Here is a 16166-nt window from a genome sequence, read left to right on the forward strand (position 1 = left end):
TGACTGATTTAGCAAGAGATCTTGAATGTAATGTAATGTTTTTAAGCTTCATTTCCTCTTTTGTGCAGTAGAGGGAAAACTATGTTTAACTGCGTTGTTTCGAGGATCAAATGATATAATGTATATGAAAAAACACAAAGTACTATTTACATACTTTATTATTACAGCCAGGAAATAACCTTACATAAATCATCCAGAATGAGTGCTCTTTTTGTTTTTTAGATACTCAAGATACACACATAATTATTGTGTGGGTCATAGAGCCATTTTTTTCTTTGCCTAACAATAACTTTATTGACCTAAACACTTCACCAGCGATCTAAGAAGTTGGAAAGGTTACAGTAAACTTTCAAGGCTTAACACTTTTTTTTTTTTTGTAGTTCGCTAACAAGGTTAACAGTCCAACTCTTCGTGCACACCAAACCTGACAATTACAAATAATTTTTAAAATACATAAGCGTTAGTTGTTTACATATTCATTATGTTTTAGAAAATGATGACGCTATTAAAAAATAACCAGTGCTAAGACACTGCATGGCATTGATCCACGGCTACGGAGCTTCGGTCTTGCATTGTTTAAGATGATGTAGGTGGCTCAACATTGTGTCAAGTTGCACCTTGAACATTAGTTGTGTATCAGAAGAGGCTTTTTTTTTTTTTTCCACGGTTTCAACAAGGCTTTAGGAATCTACTCAACCCAGCCGAAAAGGGTTAAAGGAGTCCAGCAGAGGGGAGTAGTGCAGAGTGAGTGTGTGTGTGTGTGTGAGCGCACAGGACAGAGGCATCGAGTTGCGGAGCGGACTCGTACACAAGTTCCAAAGGCCACCGTGTCCGCGGTAGTCGGCCCTAGGGGGGCCGGAAAGGCACGGCCTGCGCGGAGCTGGCAGCGCCCTGAGGGTTTAGGGGTCTGGGTTGGAGGGAGAGGAGTCTCGTGAGGGTTTCAGGGCGTGGCTGGAGTGGGGGGCGCGCGGCGAGTGTGCGCGGGTGTGCGCGCGCGAGAGGGCGAGTGTGAGCGCGGCGAGTGTAAGCGCGGCGAGTGTGCGGCCGCGTCGCCATTCCCCGTGACGTCAGAGTGTATTGTTGTGAGCGGGGCCGAGCGTAGCATCCCCGGAGCTGTCACCGCGGCGGCCGCGGCGGCGGCGCAGCGCGAGCCCCCTGCGAGCGAGCCAGGCCGGCGCCGCCCCCGCCCCTGTTCCCCGGCTCCATCGCCCCCGCCTCCGGCCCGCCCGCCGCGCGCCGCCGCCGCCGCCGCCCGCGCGCCCCCACCCACCCCACCCCCTCGCTCCATCCCTCCCACCCGCCGCCGCCGCCCGCGCGCCTCCCCCCGCGGAGAGAGTGCGGGTCACCGGGTCACTGGGTCATTGTCTCCGCGCCCGAACCCCGAGCACCCCGTGGAATCCCCCACGTCATCATCAGAACCATCAATGAAATGCAAACATGAAAGACAAGAGGAAGAAGAAGGACCGCACCTGGGCCGAGGCTGCCCGCCTGGTACGTACCGCTCCCCGCCCGCCGCCCGCCGCCCGCGCGTCTCGCCGGCCCCGCCGCACGCCCCGCGCCGGCCTGCGGCGGCGGAGACGGCCACTTCCAGCCCGAGCCGCCGCCCGCTCGCCTGGCTCTTGCTCTTTGTTATTCTGCGGGAGTGGGCTCGCCCGGGGGCCCGTGTGTGTGTGTGTGTGTGTGTGTCTGTGTGTGTGTGTGTGTGTGTGCGTGCGTGCGCGCGCGGAGGGGCGCAGCGATTATCTCGGGGAGCCCGGCGCCCGCCGCGCCCGGGACACTTCTCCCGGTACTTCGCTCTCGGGGCTCGGCTGTACCTCCTCCACGGGTGAATTTACGAGCGCTCGGCCCCGCTCGACTTCCCTCTCTGCTGCTCCGGAGACCTTTGTGTGGCAATTACCACTCCCTCCCGGCCCCTCCACCCCCCGGAATTTCATCAATAACTCTCTGTGCACGGACTGTGTGTAGGTTCGGCGTTTGTGAGTTCATACATTTTACACGTGCATGCACGGTGTGTGTCCGACCCGGACTTGTGGGGCGTGTGCATGTAGCCTAGGTCGTTGCGTGTCTGTGTGCCGTGTCGTGTGCATTATGTATGCACACTGATACGTGCATGTTTTGTGTGGATCAAGTTCGTTGGTGTTTGTAGGTATTGTGCTCTGACCGATGTTTGTGTGTACATTCCATGCACGTGTGTGCAATTTTGTGAGTGTGTGTGTCCGGGTGTGTGTGTTTGGTGAAGTTGGGTCAGTGTCATTTGTAGCGGGAGGTTATTAAGAGTGTACAGCTAGGTGTGTTTCACTGCCGGCTTCCTGGGCGGTGTTACTTGGCTGCTTTTCCTTTTCTTTAACCTTTCGGAGCTTACGTTTTAATCAGCGAAAGAATGTCTCTATAGAAATGCTGGTTGGCAGAGGGGCGTCGGCGACTTTGGTTTGATGCATGTGTATGTGTGGGTTTTTCTTTTTTTCCCTTCATCTTCTTCGTTTAACGGACAGCTGTAAACGGTTGTTTGTTTTTTTTAAAGGATATTTCTGTACAGTGTGTCTCACGGGAATGCAAGGCATTACATTTGAAGCTCAGCCTTTCAGGGTTTTGGCTGTATAAATTAAATATTTATTCACCAACTTACTATCAGTTATAAATTGACCAAAAGAAAGCAGACTGCATGCAGCGGGGGTGCAGGGGGGAGGATGGGGGGGAGAAGACCCCAGGATATGTTACTGGGTTGACTTTGTAAGGGTTGTTTTACTATAACTGTGGTCGGGGTTTTTGTTTGTTTGTTTTTGCTTTTTTTTAAAGCTTTTGAGTAACTACATCATGTTCAAGGAGAACATTTGTCAAAAGTAATTATCTGAGTTCGGTTGAAGGGCCTTGCTGGTATGTCTCTGGATTCTGGCAAAGGGTTTTAGATAATTGACCCTATTGCCCTGCGAAGAAGTGGCAAAAGTCCTTTTTTAATTGAGGTCTAGTTATTGGTAGCTGAAGTGGCCAGGCCCCTTTACTTCATCTTTTAATTTGTAATAGTGTATGTTATGATTTCTCCCCTTAATCTGTGATCATGTTGATGGCTAAATCACTCACTGTCTGTGGATGAATGGGCAGGTGATAGTCATTCTCTAATGAACTACATCTGGGAGAGGAAACTTATTTGTGAGGAATACGTGAAAAGTAAGCAGGAAGCGTTAAGTAGATGCCAGAATGATGTTATCACTGTATTTTTGCTAAAGCAGAGTACATTACTTATTGTTTGCTGAGCCATTAATTCAGAATTGTGTGAGGGTGTGCAAGGCTTCTGAAAACGCCTTCTTCAGTTTCCTTGGAGTGGCAATCGAGTATTATTATAGAGCTTCAGTGTATGTGTTTTAAACAAGTGAACAATGAGTTGATTTATAAATATTTTAAAATAATGATTGATGAATTAGCTGTATCTGCCTGCAGAGAGTTCTTTAATAAGTAACAGTATTCTGATGGAATTTAAAGCTAACCATTTGTATTCAGTCAGTATATGTTGCTATCCTTGAAAGTCCTGTGCTTTATTTGATCTAATTATATTGTATTGATAAATCTTGAAATAGGTTTCCGAGTTACAATGTTTTGTTAAAAGTTGCGTTTTCCTCTTGCAAAGTTCATTGGTGGGAAAAGACACACTAGGAGTCATCAACACAAAAGAATTAATGATAGACCAGATGTCTGTATTTTAACCAGACATATTGAACTAGTAGTTATGGTAATTTTTCTATTTGGTTCAAGTTATTTTTCCCCTGGTAGTTGTACAAATGTGTATGTATTCAAAATGTGACAGTTGAAATAAAATACCGAATAAAATAGCAAGTAATTGTTACTGGAAATATCTTTTTCAGAAATTTGCCGTTTGTAGTAGTGACTTATGAGCATTCTTAACTTATTTTGTGAAAAAGGAGAAATGGTTCCATTTGGGTAATAGTGACAGTTGTTCACATTTTCTTTATGATTACATGAATGCATATAGACTTAAACTCTCTTCCAAACTTGCATGAAAAACATTTTACTCTTATAATTGGTAGTATTAATTTATACTCGATGAAAAAGGGATGCCTTTCTTTTAGCATTTCTGTGTTAGAAATACTATTATGTATTTTTACACTGCCACTGCTGATTTTGCTGTCGTTGTTGTTAAGGATTTTTAGCCTTTTCTCCATCAAATGTTAAACCAGATGTCTGAATTTAAAACTAAAGACTAAAGATGGATGGAAAATATTCAACTCGGTATGTGGTTCTTGCAATATAAGAACTAAAGAGAGAGTATCCAAATTAATGTTAAGAATAACCTTCCAAATCATCCAGTGTACACTATGTATTCTATATCTATATCTATATCCATATATGTGTGTGTGTGTATATATATATATATATATATATATATATCCTACTGGTGTGTGTGTTTGCATGTGATTATCTTGAACGAGAGGATATCAAAGCAGAGGGAATGCAAAATAGATTTTTTTGAACTGAGACCAAAAGCTTATGCTTAAATGTAGCTTGGTATTCACTTTTAAGAAAAATGTATATGGAAGAACAATTCTTTCTAGAGTAACTAAGAACTTCCATCTGACAACAGAATTTTGGTTTTCTTTGTGAGAAAAGTATCCAGCCTCCAAATCTGTAAACTCTGAGTGTCAGCTCCAGGGATTTTATTTTAGATGGAGATGCAGCTATCAAGCTCTACCAATTTTCTCATAGAAGTATGTCCTGTTTGGATGTGGTGGGCTTGTTTATCTTAGGAAAGGAGGGATGGTGGCATAGTTCCCCTGTATTTTCAAGAATGCGGTGATTATTAACAGGCTGCCATTTTAAAATAGTAATATGACATCTTTTATTTTCTTTCTGCCCTGCATCAGTTGCAGAAATTTCAGCCTTCAGCCTCCCCCCATCCCCCTCGGCCTTCTGCAGTTGTGGTTGTTACTTAGCGCAGGGCCATTTAATATGGAGTCTGCTCCCAAACCAGATGCATTTTCATCTGTTTTATCTGCTCTTCTGAGGTTGTAGAGTCTCAGAGGATCCCACAATCACATGGAAGTTTCTTCTGTCTTAATATATGTAGCCCACAATAAGAATAAAAATCAAAACCATAACTCATGTCGAGCTGGGGCTTTGACTTTAATCCTTTCGACTTTTATCTCAAGTCTTCACTCTGTTACTATAAATACAGTTTAAACCATTGTGAAAGCATCTTCATGCTTCTTTGTAAAAAATGAGGATTTGACAGGACTTTGTTTCACTGCACTGAGGGGTTTCTTTGTTACTGGCTTACCACAGAACATACTGTTATTTATATGTTTATTCTAGGTTAATTCTTTTTTTTTTTTGACATGCAAAAATGTTGTTGCTTTGAGAAGTGCTTTTTGATAGTTTAATCAGTTTGTTCTATAGGGAATGCTGCTGTTAAGATAATGGTTCAATGTATTAATTTGTTCCCTGAGTTTCCTTCTATTTGTTTCATTCCTTACAATCTTTGTTTAGTCTCACTGGCACCTGAAAATAAATCTTAATCTTCAATTGCTTTGTGCTTGGTAACATGGCTGATTTATTTGCTCATAGTTTAGATACATTCACACAGATAATGAATATCAGTGGGGTTTTTTTTTTTTTTTTTGGTAGTTCAAGGTGACCTTTGGAAAAATTTTTAATGGCAAATTTGACTCATTGTTGGGAGAAAACAGGCACATACCCCTTTATGCCATAGCAGAGTTACTGAAGATTTTAAGTAAATTGAAATTTTGTAAATCATAATCTATTAAAAATTAAGTAGGGGTTTATTAATTAAAGGAAATCTGTGCGAATCTTTTGCACAGTGAAGATTCTTTTGCATAATGCATTATATTCTAAATAAACTGTTAGGGTTTCTGTCAAATAAAGCTGAATGGTAATGGTAGCTGTTAAACTAGAAAACAATTCCTAATTGTTAATGTACTGGTTGCCTTGCCTTTTATCTTTGTATTTTAGAAATAAATATAATTTCTCAGGGGCGGTGAACATAGGGATGGAGGGGAGAGCATTGGTCCTGCTTTTGGCATTTTCTCACTGTTCTAGTGATGCTCAGATTTTAGGTTATGACCAGGCCTTCATAACAGTTGAGAACATTTTGACTTGTGATTCGGGGTAAGCCCCAAAGGTGCACATGAGCCGTAACTGTGACAGTGCTTACTGGTTTGGGAGCCTGGCTAATGTATTTGGCAAACGCAGTTTTATTTTCAAAAGCTTACATTTTGGTTGGTTTGATTCAGCTGTTTTCTGTGATTCACACATAGCATCATCTCTTTACGTCTATATCTCATCATCTTTCTTTCAGATATGCAACCTAAATTTTCATTTTGCAATATGAAAGATGGAAAAGAGTTGAGCAAGCTGTATGCCTCTCGAGAAGAAAGAAGGAGTTTCAAGTTGGAAAAAAAAATGTGTTTGAAATAATGAGGAATGTGCACTTGGGCCCAGTGTATAGGTTGTTAATTTTTTATTTCCTGCCGACATGAAAGAGAATTTTCAGAATTCTTTCTTAAGTTTTTCTCTCTTTGACAAATTCTTTAGTAGCAGATGAGCGTATGGTAGCTTTTAGACTTGGAATTTCACTACAGAAAAACTAACTGATAAAGTAATTAAATTTAATTTTTAATCATGTAATCATTTCAGCACTTCACTGAACTGCATTGGAAATGTGAAGTTTGGTCCCTGAATATTCTGAGGGCTCCTACATAGCATATGGTTCAAATGCCAGGGGCGACACAAAGATGTATCCTCAAGCAGTGTAGAGTTCAGTGGTGGAGACTGGAGAACTTGGAGGGTGACTGAGCAGACACCAGCCGTGGGCATCGCATGAATGACCAAGAGGCACCAGTTTACAGATTTACAGAAGGGAGAAGGGGATTGTAGAAGGCTTACTGGATTAGGCGAAGCTTGGTTTGTCCTTGAAATCTGAATAAGATTAAACAGGTGATGAGAAAGCATTCTAGGAAAAGAGAACTGCACGGGCACAAGGTGTAGTGTCAGGTGAGAGGAAGGGTTCAGGGGACAATGAACAGGACAGTCTAGAAATCTCAGAAGGCTCGAGGATGTGGGCACTGAAATAAAGTTGAAAATTAAATCGTGACCCAATTGGGAAGGGTTTTGAAAGTAATATTAAGACAGTTGGACCTTGTAAATTGTAGTATGGGTCTGGTGGGGCTGGGGGGGGGGTAGTAGAAACACACAGCACACACACACACATACCCCAGAATGGCTCTTCCTTACAGAGAGGGGACCCCGGTGGTCTGAGGGTGTCTCTGAATGCTTCCATTACTTAGAAATAGAGTCTAAAAGCAAAATTGATGTTAGAAATATTTTATTTTAAATAACACAACTTTGTTCTGTCCCATAGCCTTTGCCAAATGAGGGAAAGTAAACATTAGTAAGTACTATACCTTACAGTTGTAGAAAATGCATCCAGAGCACTCATTTGCCAAAAATACTCTCTTGAGATCAGTAGGTAGCTAGGGTTATCTCAGTAACTCATTCTCCTAGTGTGGGGTTTAATGACGTGCCCAGTATCTTCACCTTGTTTGTAAGGAGCAGGGCTGGCATAGATCTCTTTTTAAAAATTCTGTGCTGTCTTTCTGATTTTTAAAAAATAATACAAGCATTTTAATGGATGTGAATTTAACGGATTTGTTGCATGGAGGCATGCGGAGGATCCAAGCCTCCATCACACTTATTGCCTGCCTTTCGTTTCTCTCTCTTTTTTTCTAAGCATCAAAACTTTGCATGGTGGTGGTAGTGGTTGTTCATTTATAATTTAAGATCCCTTCTCCCCGACCCTTGAGGTCCTCAGTTGCAGATCCTGGCTCTTTCCTGCCGGGGCTGGGAGGAGGGGCATCTGTACAGAAGGACTTTCCGCTATTTGCCAGGACTGAGTGCCTTGATTGTTCTGCTTTTGTCCCCGCACAGTAGGTAGCTGTGGAAATCTAGCCCTGACTGAAACTTTCCCTGAAGAGCCCTTGGGGAACAAATAGAAACATTATATGATTAGCCACATTGTTTTCATTATTAAACAAATCTACATAAAAGGATAGCAATTAACAGCTTTATCTGCCTGAACTTAGACACCTACCTTTCCTCTTGCCTCCATATTCCCACTTGAAGTGGTAACAGTTAACTGTTGCTGATTTTAATGTCAGCAACTGACGAAACTAAATTGGGAATAGGCACTTCTCCTGGTTGATTGACATATAGCCCTCTGACACATTCTTCTGTAGTTTTAAGGCAAATTCATGCCCTGAGGTTAGAGCCAAAGGGCTTGTCAGAACATTGACTTTAATAGCTGAAATATATAACTTAAATGACATCCAAGACCTTAGCTTTGGTGGAACTTTTAGAACCTGAGGAATTCTCCAAGGCAGTGCAATTTATACTTAATGGACAAACTTAGAACTTGTAAGATTTTTGTCTAAGTATATAGATGTATAATTTACTTTATGATGCAGTTATTTACCATGGGTTTATTTTGCTTATATTTAGCATAAATTAGTCCATGAACAACTTAGATAATGATTTTTAAAATAATTCCACAACTGACTTTTTTGGCAAGTGTTCCAAGTGTTTGCTAATCCAATAGTTGATTTCGGAATATATTATTTATGACTTAAAGAAGGGAATAGGAAGGACCTTCTTCGTCTTATTCAGAAGACAGATGGCATTTTCAAGATTTTGTTAACTATCATGTTTTGAAACCTGTCTTAGTAAATTCAGGGAATTAGAAATTGAGATTGGATCTTTGCGCTTGTTTTTCAGCTCAGTCATAGAGAAGACATGATATAGTGAGGCTGTTGGTTATTCTTAGGGTTTTTTTTTTTTAATGTCAGAAATAAATGGCTACACATGTAATTTGTGCATGTATGGAAACCTTGTTGACGTAGCTGCAGAACTAAGTCACTGTCTGGACCATCAGGACTCTGTATGACCTTCCCTGCATCCTCTCCCTACCATGCACAAGCAACAGACACTCTCTTATTTGAAAATGTGTTTAATAAGAAAATCTCCTCCCTTTAAAATATGTGTTATCATATCCTCAAAATATCGCAGTCAGAAATCGTCATTCCTAAATTCTCTGTTTAGTCTAATTTCTTATCTCTTTTAAGTCAATCCTAGAAATCAATTAAACTTTTTGAATTAAACTTCTTTGATATTTTCCTTGTTCCCTTTCCATCACTCTTGCTCTTTCCTGCTTGCTTGAGGGTCTCCTTTCAGTTTCCCTCTTAATGCTGGTATATCTCAGAATTCTGTGTCCCCCGTCCTTTTGATTCTCCTCTCCTTGGGCAGTCTCATCCACCTCAATGGAAGTGTCCCCGGATAAGGACTCTAGCCTTGATCCTTTCCTTAAATTTTGGACTTACACTAACAGTGTCTATTGTTTATCTCTATGTACTGTGGATATTTCAAATGAAATTTATCCAGTTCAGTTAAATATTCATTAGAGACCTCCCACCAATGTACCATGCATTGGGTCCACAAAGAGGAAAGGACAGCACTCCTGTCTGGAGACTTATCTATATGAACGTAAACACGTGGTGTCTGTGGAGAGTGGTAAATTCTGCCTTCTAAGTATAGCTCACATTTAGCTCCTCCTCTTTTCATTCTCTATATTTACTGAGTTCTGACCTTCCAACTAATTTCATCACTAATTTCTTTTCCAAATCTTACTTACTGAAGCTGTATTTATCTTTCTAGAACAGACCTGATCTTACTGAATCATTCCTCTGCTCACACTCTTGTGATTACCTGTAAGTTAAAGTCCAACGGTTCATGGGAAGCCCGTTTCAATATCAGAAATCCTTTTGTTAGGTGATGTCTGATTGCTTCCCCTAATAATATGCAGAATTTAGCATGTTCTGTCCATATACATCGCACCAACCTTCCCATTGTGTAATAATCTCTGCAACCTTAGATTTCTTTTAAATTCTTCGAAACGTAACAAAGTAGTTATGTTTAATATGAGATAGTTAAATTCATCAACATATTTTATCAACTTCTGTGCTCAACTTTATTTCTTGTATTACACTCACTCTCCGAGTTGCCTCCTTTAACAGCTTTTTTTTTTTTTAATAGAGGGTCTCCAGGTTCATAAACAGTCTTTGTATTTCTGAAATGTTTTTGTTTTGCCCACCCCTTAAAAATCTTTCTTATTAAGATTTTGTATTTTGAGTTATAGACTCACATGAAGTTATAAGAATTAAAAAAGAGTGAACAAACGGCCAAATCCTCTCCCTGTCATCCATACCTTCTTCCCAAACCCTCCATATTCTCATAATTTTAGTCTGAATACAGTCAAGATTGGGTATACAAAAGTGGGCAGCATCAGCCTTTAGGAAGCATTATCCCCCAAATATGTGGATTATAATTCAAAAAGAGATTTTTTTTCACAAAGCTCAGCACATCTTCCATTAAGAAAAATTGGAGAAACTGGTAGGACAAAACTAAGAGATCCTATGTTGCTCTCACCTTTGAGTGCTAATTTAACTAGTTGTAAAAGTCTTAGTTGACAATTTTTTTTTACCCTTAGTACTTCAGAAATGTTTCTTCATTATGTTCTTGCATCAGTGGTTGTAATACCTTGTCTGTGATGAGTGTCATTGTTTATTTTTTAAGAGGTAATATGCTTTTTGTATATGAGAGTTGTTACATGTTCTCTTTATCCTTGAAGTCCTGAAGTTTTAATGCTTTGTCTTAAATGTTTGTGTTTATTCTACCTGGTACCTAGAGTATACTCTTTTTTTAGAGTGTACTTAATTGTTGCCTTTTTATGCTTTAAACTTTTAATCATATTTTGGTATGGAGCTTACTTATTGTGTCCCCAGAAGGCCATGAATTCTTTAAAGTCTTCTAAGAGTTCCCACAGCATCTCATAGTTTAGCTTATGGGTTAGCATTAAAAACAACGTGGAAAGGACTCCCCTAATATGGAACAGGATACAACAATGAATGTGCTGGCTTTGCCAGTCAGAATTATGGAGTGCAAGCAACAAAAAACAATTCATGCTAACTTAAGTAGAAAATGAGGTTTTTTCTGGAGGCCATAAAGTAGTTTATATAATCATCCGGAAGGATCCGGAAAAAAAAAAAAGGCTGGAAAAATAGGCAGGGATCGGTAGAGGCTGGGCGGCAAAAACACACACAGTCATGCTATAAGAACATTCTACTTGGGATATGGCTGTGGTACCACTACCACCACTCGTGTCACCACTGTGACTTAGTGCTGTCATAGGACACTGCTATTGCTCCCAGTGTATCATATGTTTCTGTTTTTTTTTGTTTTTTGTTTTTTGTTTTGCCATACGCGGGCCTCTCACTGTTGTGGCCTCTCCCGTTGCGGAGCACAGGCTCCGGACACACAGGCTCAGCGGCCATGGCTCACGGGCCCAGCCGCTCCGCGGCATGTGGGATCTTCCCAGACCAGGGCACGAACCCGTGTCCCCTGCATCGGCAGGCGGACTCTCAACCACTGCGCCACCAGGGAAGCCCTCATATGGATGTATCATAATCCACTCTGTCTTTGCATCCCAGACTCAAGATTCATATTCACAGGCAGATGCATCTAATTGTCAGACTGTGGTTCCCAAATCTGCACCTTAGCTGCTAGGGACTGATGAGAAGATGTACATGGCCTCTTTACTGCTGTAGTGGAAACATCTCCATTCGCATTTTCATAGTGACAATAAAGTCAACAAGGTTAAAACTGAATGCCATATCTCTTCCCACCTTCTGTTCCCAGCAAGTCTGCTCCCCCTTTCTTTCTTCTCTCTATGAAAGCCACCACCATCTTCATAGTTCTTCAAAGCAGGAACCTTCTTGTCATCATTAATGCCTTTTTGATCTTTTTACCTTTTTATCCAGTAATCACTGAGTTCTGCCAGTTTTATCTCCTTTTCTTCAAATCTTCAAATTCTCAAATATATGCTACACTTAATCCATTTCCACTGTAATTTACCCTGACTCAGACAGTATGTGGGTTTGGGAAAGAATATAGATTAATGACAGGCCTAAAAGTCAGGCACATGTATGTTTGAGTCTCAGTTCTGCCACTTACTATGTGTTTGACTTTAGGCAAATTATTTAACATCTCTCAATTTTAGTTCAATTGTCTATTAAAGGGAATAATGGCATTACAGAGTGGTTGGAATATTTAAATAAGATAATATGCATAATGTACTTAAGTACAGTGTCTGACATCCAAAGGTGCCAGTTAATGTTAGTGTCTGGTAGTTCCCATCTTCTTGTTAAGTTGATACAAACACCTTGTAAGTGGTTTCACTGACTCCAGACTTGCCTCCACTGAGAATCATTCTCCTTATTACATCCACAGCTGCTTCTTCAGAGGTAGAACTGGTTCATGGTATCCCCCTGAGTCTGACTTAGTTCCTGTGGGAAACAGATGGCATTATCTTAAAATGGGTGATTGAAGAAAGTTAGGGCACAATAAAAGAAAAGAACAAGGGATAGTGAGACAAATTGGGGATATCACCAGCAGGAAGATGTAACTATCCTTAGACTGGAAGGGCCAAGCAGAGCAGGGAGTGGTTATTGCAGTGATGTGGGCTCTGATTATAGGAGAAGGGTGACTGACAGACACTGTGACCATAGGTGGTGGAACATAGCCGCTGCCAGCCCTCACCCCTGCAAGAGGGGAAAACATGTACATTGACACTCGCTCCACTCTTCTTCCATCCACTGATCTCCAGTTGGTGCCTCCTATTGGCTGAACCCACCCATTAGCCAGAGGACAGAGGACCTCCATTGAGGAAATTCAGTTGTCAGCCTACTGGGTCACAAAGCTGGGTGGAGAAGGGTAAAAAGTGTATCTGGAGTTGCTAATGGGGAATATACAAAGTACCTCTTTTTCAAAAACCCTTTAATAGCTTCCCATTATTCTAAGAGTATCGTGCCACTTGCTTCAAGATCCTTCAGGTTTGTCTTTTGCTTATTTATCCAGTTTCATTGCTTGATTCTCTTACCATCGTCATTCTAAATGACAGTCATATAAAGTACTGTTAGATCTTTGAATTTATCATACTGTCCCATATTTTGTCTTGACTTGGTACATGTTGTTCCTTTTCTTTGTAAAATCCTCCCTCCCTACCCTTCTGTTTCTTTTCATTTGGTAAATTCCCACACTTTCTTCAGATTTCAGCTTCCTTTGAGAAGTTTTTATATGTTCCCAAAGCACTTCATAGTTGGGACAGTATATTATAATTAGTTGTTTACTTTCTTGTTTATAATTTTTCCCGAGTGCCTGATGCACTACCTCATGTTAGGATGGTGCTTATTATAGTTAAATAAAGTGAATGAGTCAAAGATTTTTCAGAGGAGCTGTTAGAGCTAAGTTTTTAAAAGTTTTCAAAAGCTCTGTAGAACTGTAACACTTCTGTCTCCTTGATTTATTTCTGTGTCATTGCTGAATTGTCATTGTGCAATCTAGAGAAGGGATCAAATTTCCTGAGACTCAGTTGGACAACTGATAGATTTTGAAAATCTGTGTCTACTGTCAATTCACTAGCCTCTTTTGTTACTCTGAGACAATAATTTAATGAAATCAATGGCAATGAAAAATATTCAGTTCCTGCCATTAATATGTTAGGTACCATGTGAATGCAATAAGATATGAACCTTGACCTTTGGGAAATGATCATTAAAAAAACAAAAAACCCTTAGAGCCCAAGAGATACTTTCTTTGTAAATTTAAAGTTGCAAGGTGTAGTAGAAATTCAGTAACCTAAAAGTAATCTTCTTTTATGTTTGATTTTAATAAGGTACAGTGATGATCTGTAAAGGCTTTCTATGACTCGCAAACCAAAAAGAGAATTATCTAGTGTATTGATTTACAACACAGATTGGAAATGTTTGCAAAGTAAATAATCTCCTTTATACACATAAGTAAAATATTTATAAGTTTAATGTCATAGCCTCCTTTTGAGAGTGTAGAAATCTGATATAATGATGGAATAGACTTTGTATATCAGCTATCATAAAACATTACTATTACTAAATTAACTAATAATTAAAATAACAATTACTAAGGTAATGACTAATAATGGCTAATAATAGCTAATACTTAGTGGGTACTTGTATACCTGATACTACACTAACTTGTTATATGCATTATATTGTTTAATCCTAAGAGCAAACCTAGGAGACACATTGTAGTATTATCTACCTTTTTAAATAAAGAGATTGAGATCTAGAGTGTCAGTTGAGTTTCTCTCAGTTGCAAGTGAAATAAATTTAGTGAAAACTAGTTTAAGCAAAAAGGCTCACAAAACTGAGAAGTCCAAGGGTGGACTTCGGTTGTAAGTGGGTGTGGAGATATAGAGAATGTCATCAAAGTATTTGCTTTCTCTCCATCTTTTGTCTTTGTTTTTTCTTGGCCTCATACTGTAGACAGGGTCCGATAGAAGTCTTGGTCCAGATAAGATGGTTACTGCACCCCAGACCTGCATCCTCCAAGCCTAGCACACCAGCATAAAAAGAATCTCTTTCCCTCCTCCTCCTCATTATTATTGTTTTTGTTGTTGTTATTTTATTCAGTAAATGCCCTCCCAGGGAAGCCTTTACTTTGTCCTACTTGGCTGATATACCCATCCCTCATCGACAGCAATGGCCAGTATGAGGTGACATGATTGATTACCATACAGGGATCACATACAGCAGAAGAAAATTACACAAAAGCACCAATAAAGATGGAAAGTGTGCTGGGAAAACATTATAAATGCCGTTGTCTGGGCTTTTGGAGAGGGTGAGTTAATTTGCTGAGCTAGTAAGTAGTGGAGCAATGATTAAAACCCATGTCTGCCCAACTTAAGAGCTAAGCATATTAAGCATATAACTTTAATATTAAGCATATTAAAGTTAGATACTTTCTTATTCATTCTTTCTGGTATTGTTTTAATGATATTTGCTTCACATTTTCAAGATGTTAAAGCCTAGGCAGCCATTGCGAAGATTCCGAAGGTTTCTTTGGGGTGTTTCCTCTGGAGCTAACTTTCCTGATTTAGAGGCTAGAAGTTACAATGGATGGTTTCTGTTCTGTTTTCCCTCACAGACAAGTTTCTTTAAATAGAGTTATATTCTAATGGTCTTTATATAATATTTATAACGTAGTTTAGCATAATTCACAAAATACATAATTCTGGATGAAGCTTCCAGGTACTTTCTGGCGGCAAGTAAATATTTTTATTCGCTGACTAAATGCCAAGTTTTCTTCACAGGGATGATCATGACCCTTAGAGGATGTTAGTTTAGCGAAATAGAGCAAACTGTTCTTTTCCATAATGTAAATCCTCACTCATTTCTCTGAATATTGAGATAAGATCAGCATAAGATAATGACTCCTTATTTCATATAGAATTCTGTGGGCATCACAGTCTTATTGCTGTCACTTCTTATTTATTCATTTAATGGCTCTTAGCCTTGTGGAAATTCAACCATACCTTTTCATTTTCATTTTGATTTTTTTTTTTTTTTTGCCTCACCACACGGTATGTGGGATCTTAGTTCCCCGACCAGGGATCGAGCCCATGCCCCCTGCATTGGAAGCGCGGAGTCTTAATCACTGGACCACCAGGGAAATCCCCATACCTTTTCATTTTGGATGAAGGTGGATGGCACTGAGTGTTGATGTTTATTCATGGTCTGCTCTAGGCAGAGATGCTACTGTGTATAAAGAGAAAAACACATTTAACCCAACAGGATCTTTAATGAGGAAATGAGAAAAATAAATAAAGACTGTTAAATATAAACAAAAATATCATCTATCTCCTGTTCTCATCCTTTCTCCAGTTTTTATATGTCTGTTTTACCACTTTTAGCTAATGCTGTCTTCACAAACCAAGTTCTAATAACTAAATGGGAATAGAGGGATTATCAGTAGGAAAAACAAAAATCAATGAGCAAATATAGATACTGTATCACCTTTTAATCTTCTAATGACTGTTTTTTTCCCCTTTTTCCAGAACTCACTATTGAATGAGCTTGGCTTCATGGTAGGAAATGCAAGATTCATAAAAGTTATTTTCATTTGTTAAAAGCTTTAGTGGAGAATGAGGCCCTTTTAAAATTAGTCCAGTCTTCCAGTGCATCTTTTCAAGAATTGTCTCTTATTCTCCTGATACT

The 16166-nt window shown here is 39.9% G+C and overlaps 1 protein-coding gene across 2 annotated transcripts in view; it reads left to right on the forward strand.

The window, feature by feature from the left end:
* Positions 1 to 1437: 1437 nt before the first annotated feature.
* The window catches only part of ASXL3 (ASXL transcriptional regulator 3), a gene marked incomplete at both ends in the record, with an annotated part of 172526 nt that continues 157797 nt past the window's right edge, over positions 1438 to 16166 (forward strand). For both annotated transcript variants that reach the window (XM_082668052.1, XM_082668053.1), the window contains one exon: positions 1438 to 1491. In XM_082668052.1, coding sequence (XP_082524178.1) covers positions 1438 to 1491 — 54 coding nt within the window. The remainder of the gene's footprint in view (positions 1492 to 16166) is intronic.

Source organism: Grampus griseus (genome assembly GCF_964374135.1).
Source record: "Grampus griseus genome assembly, chromosome: 12".
Taxonomy (NCBI): domain Eukaryota; kingdom Metazoa; phylum Chordata; class Mammalia; order Artiodactyla; family Delphinidae; genus Grampus; species Grampus griseus.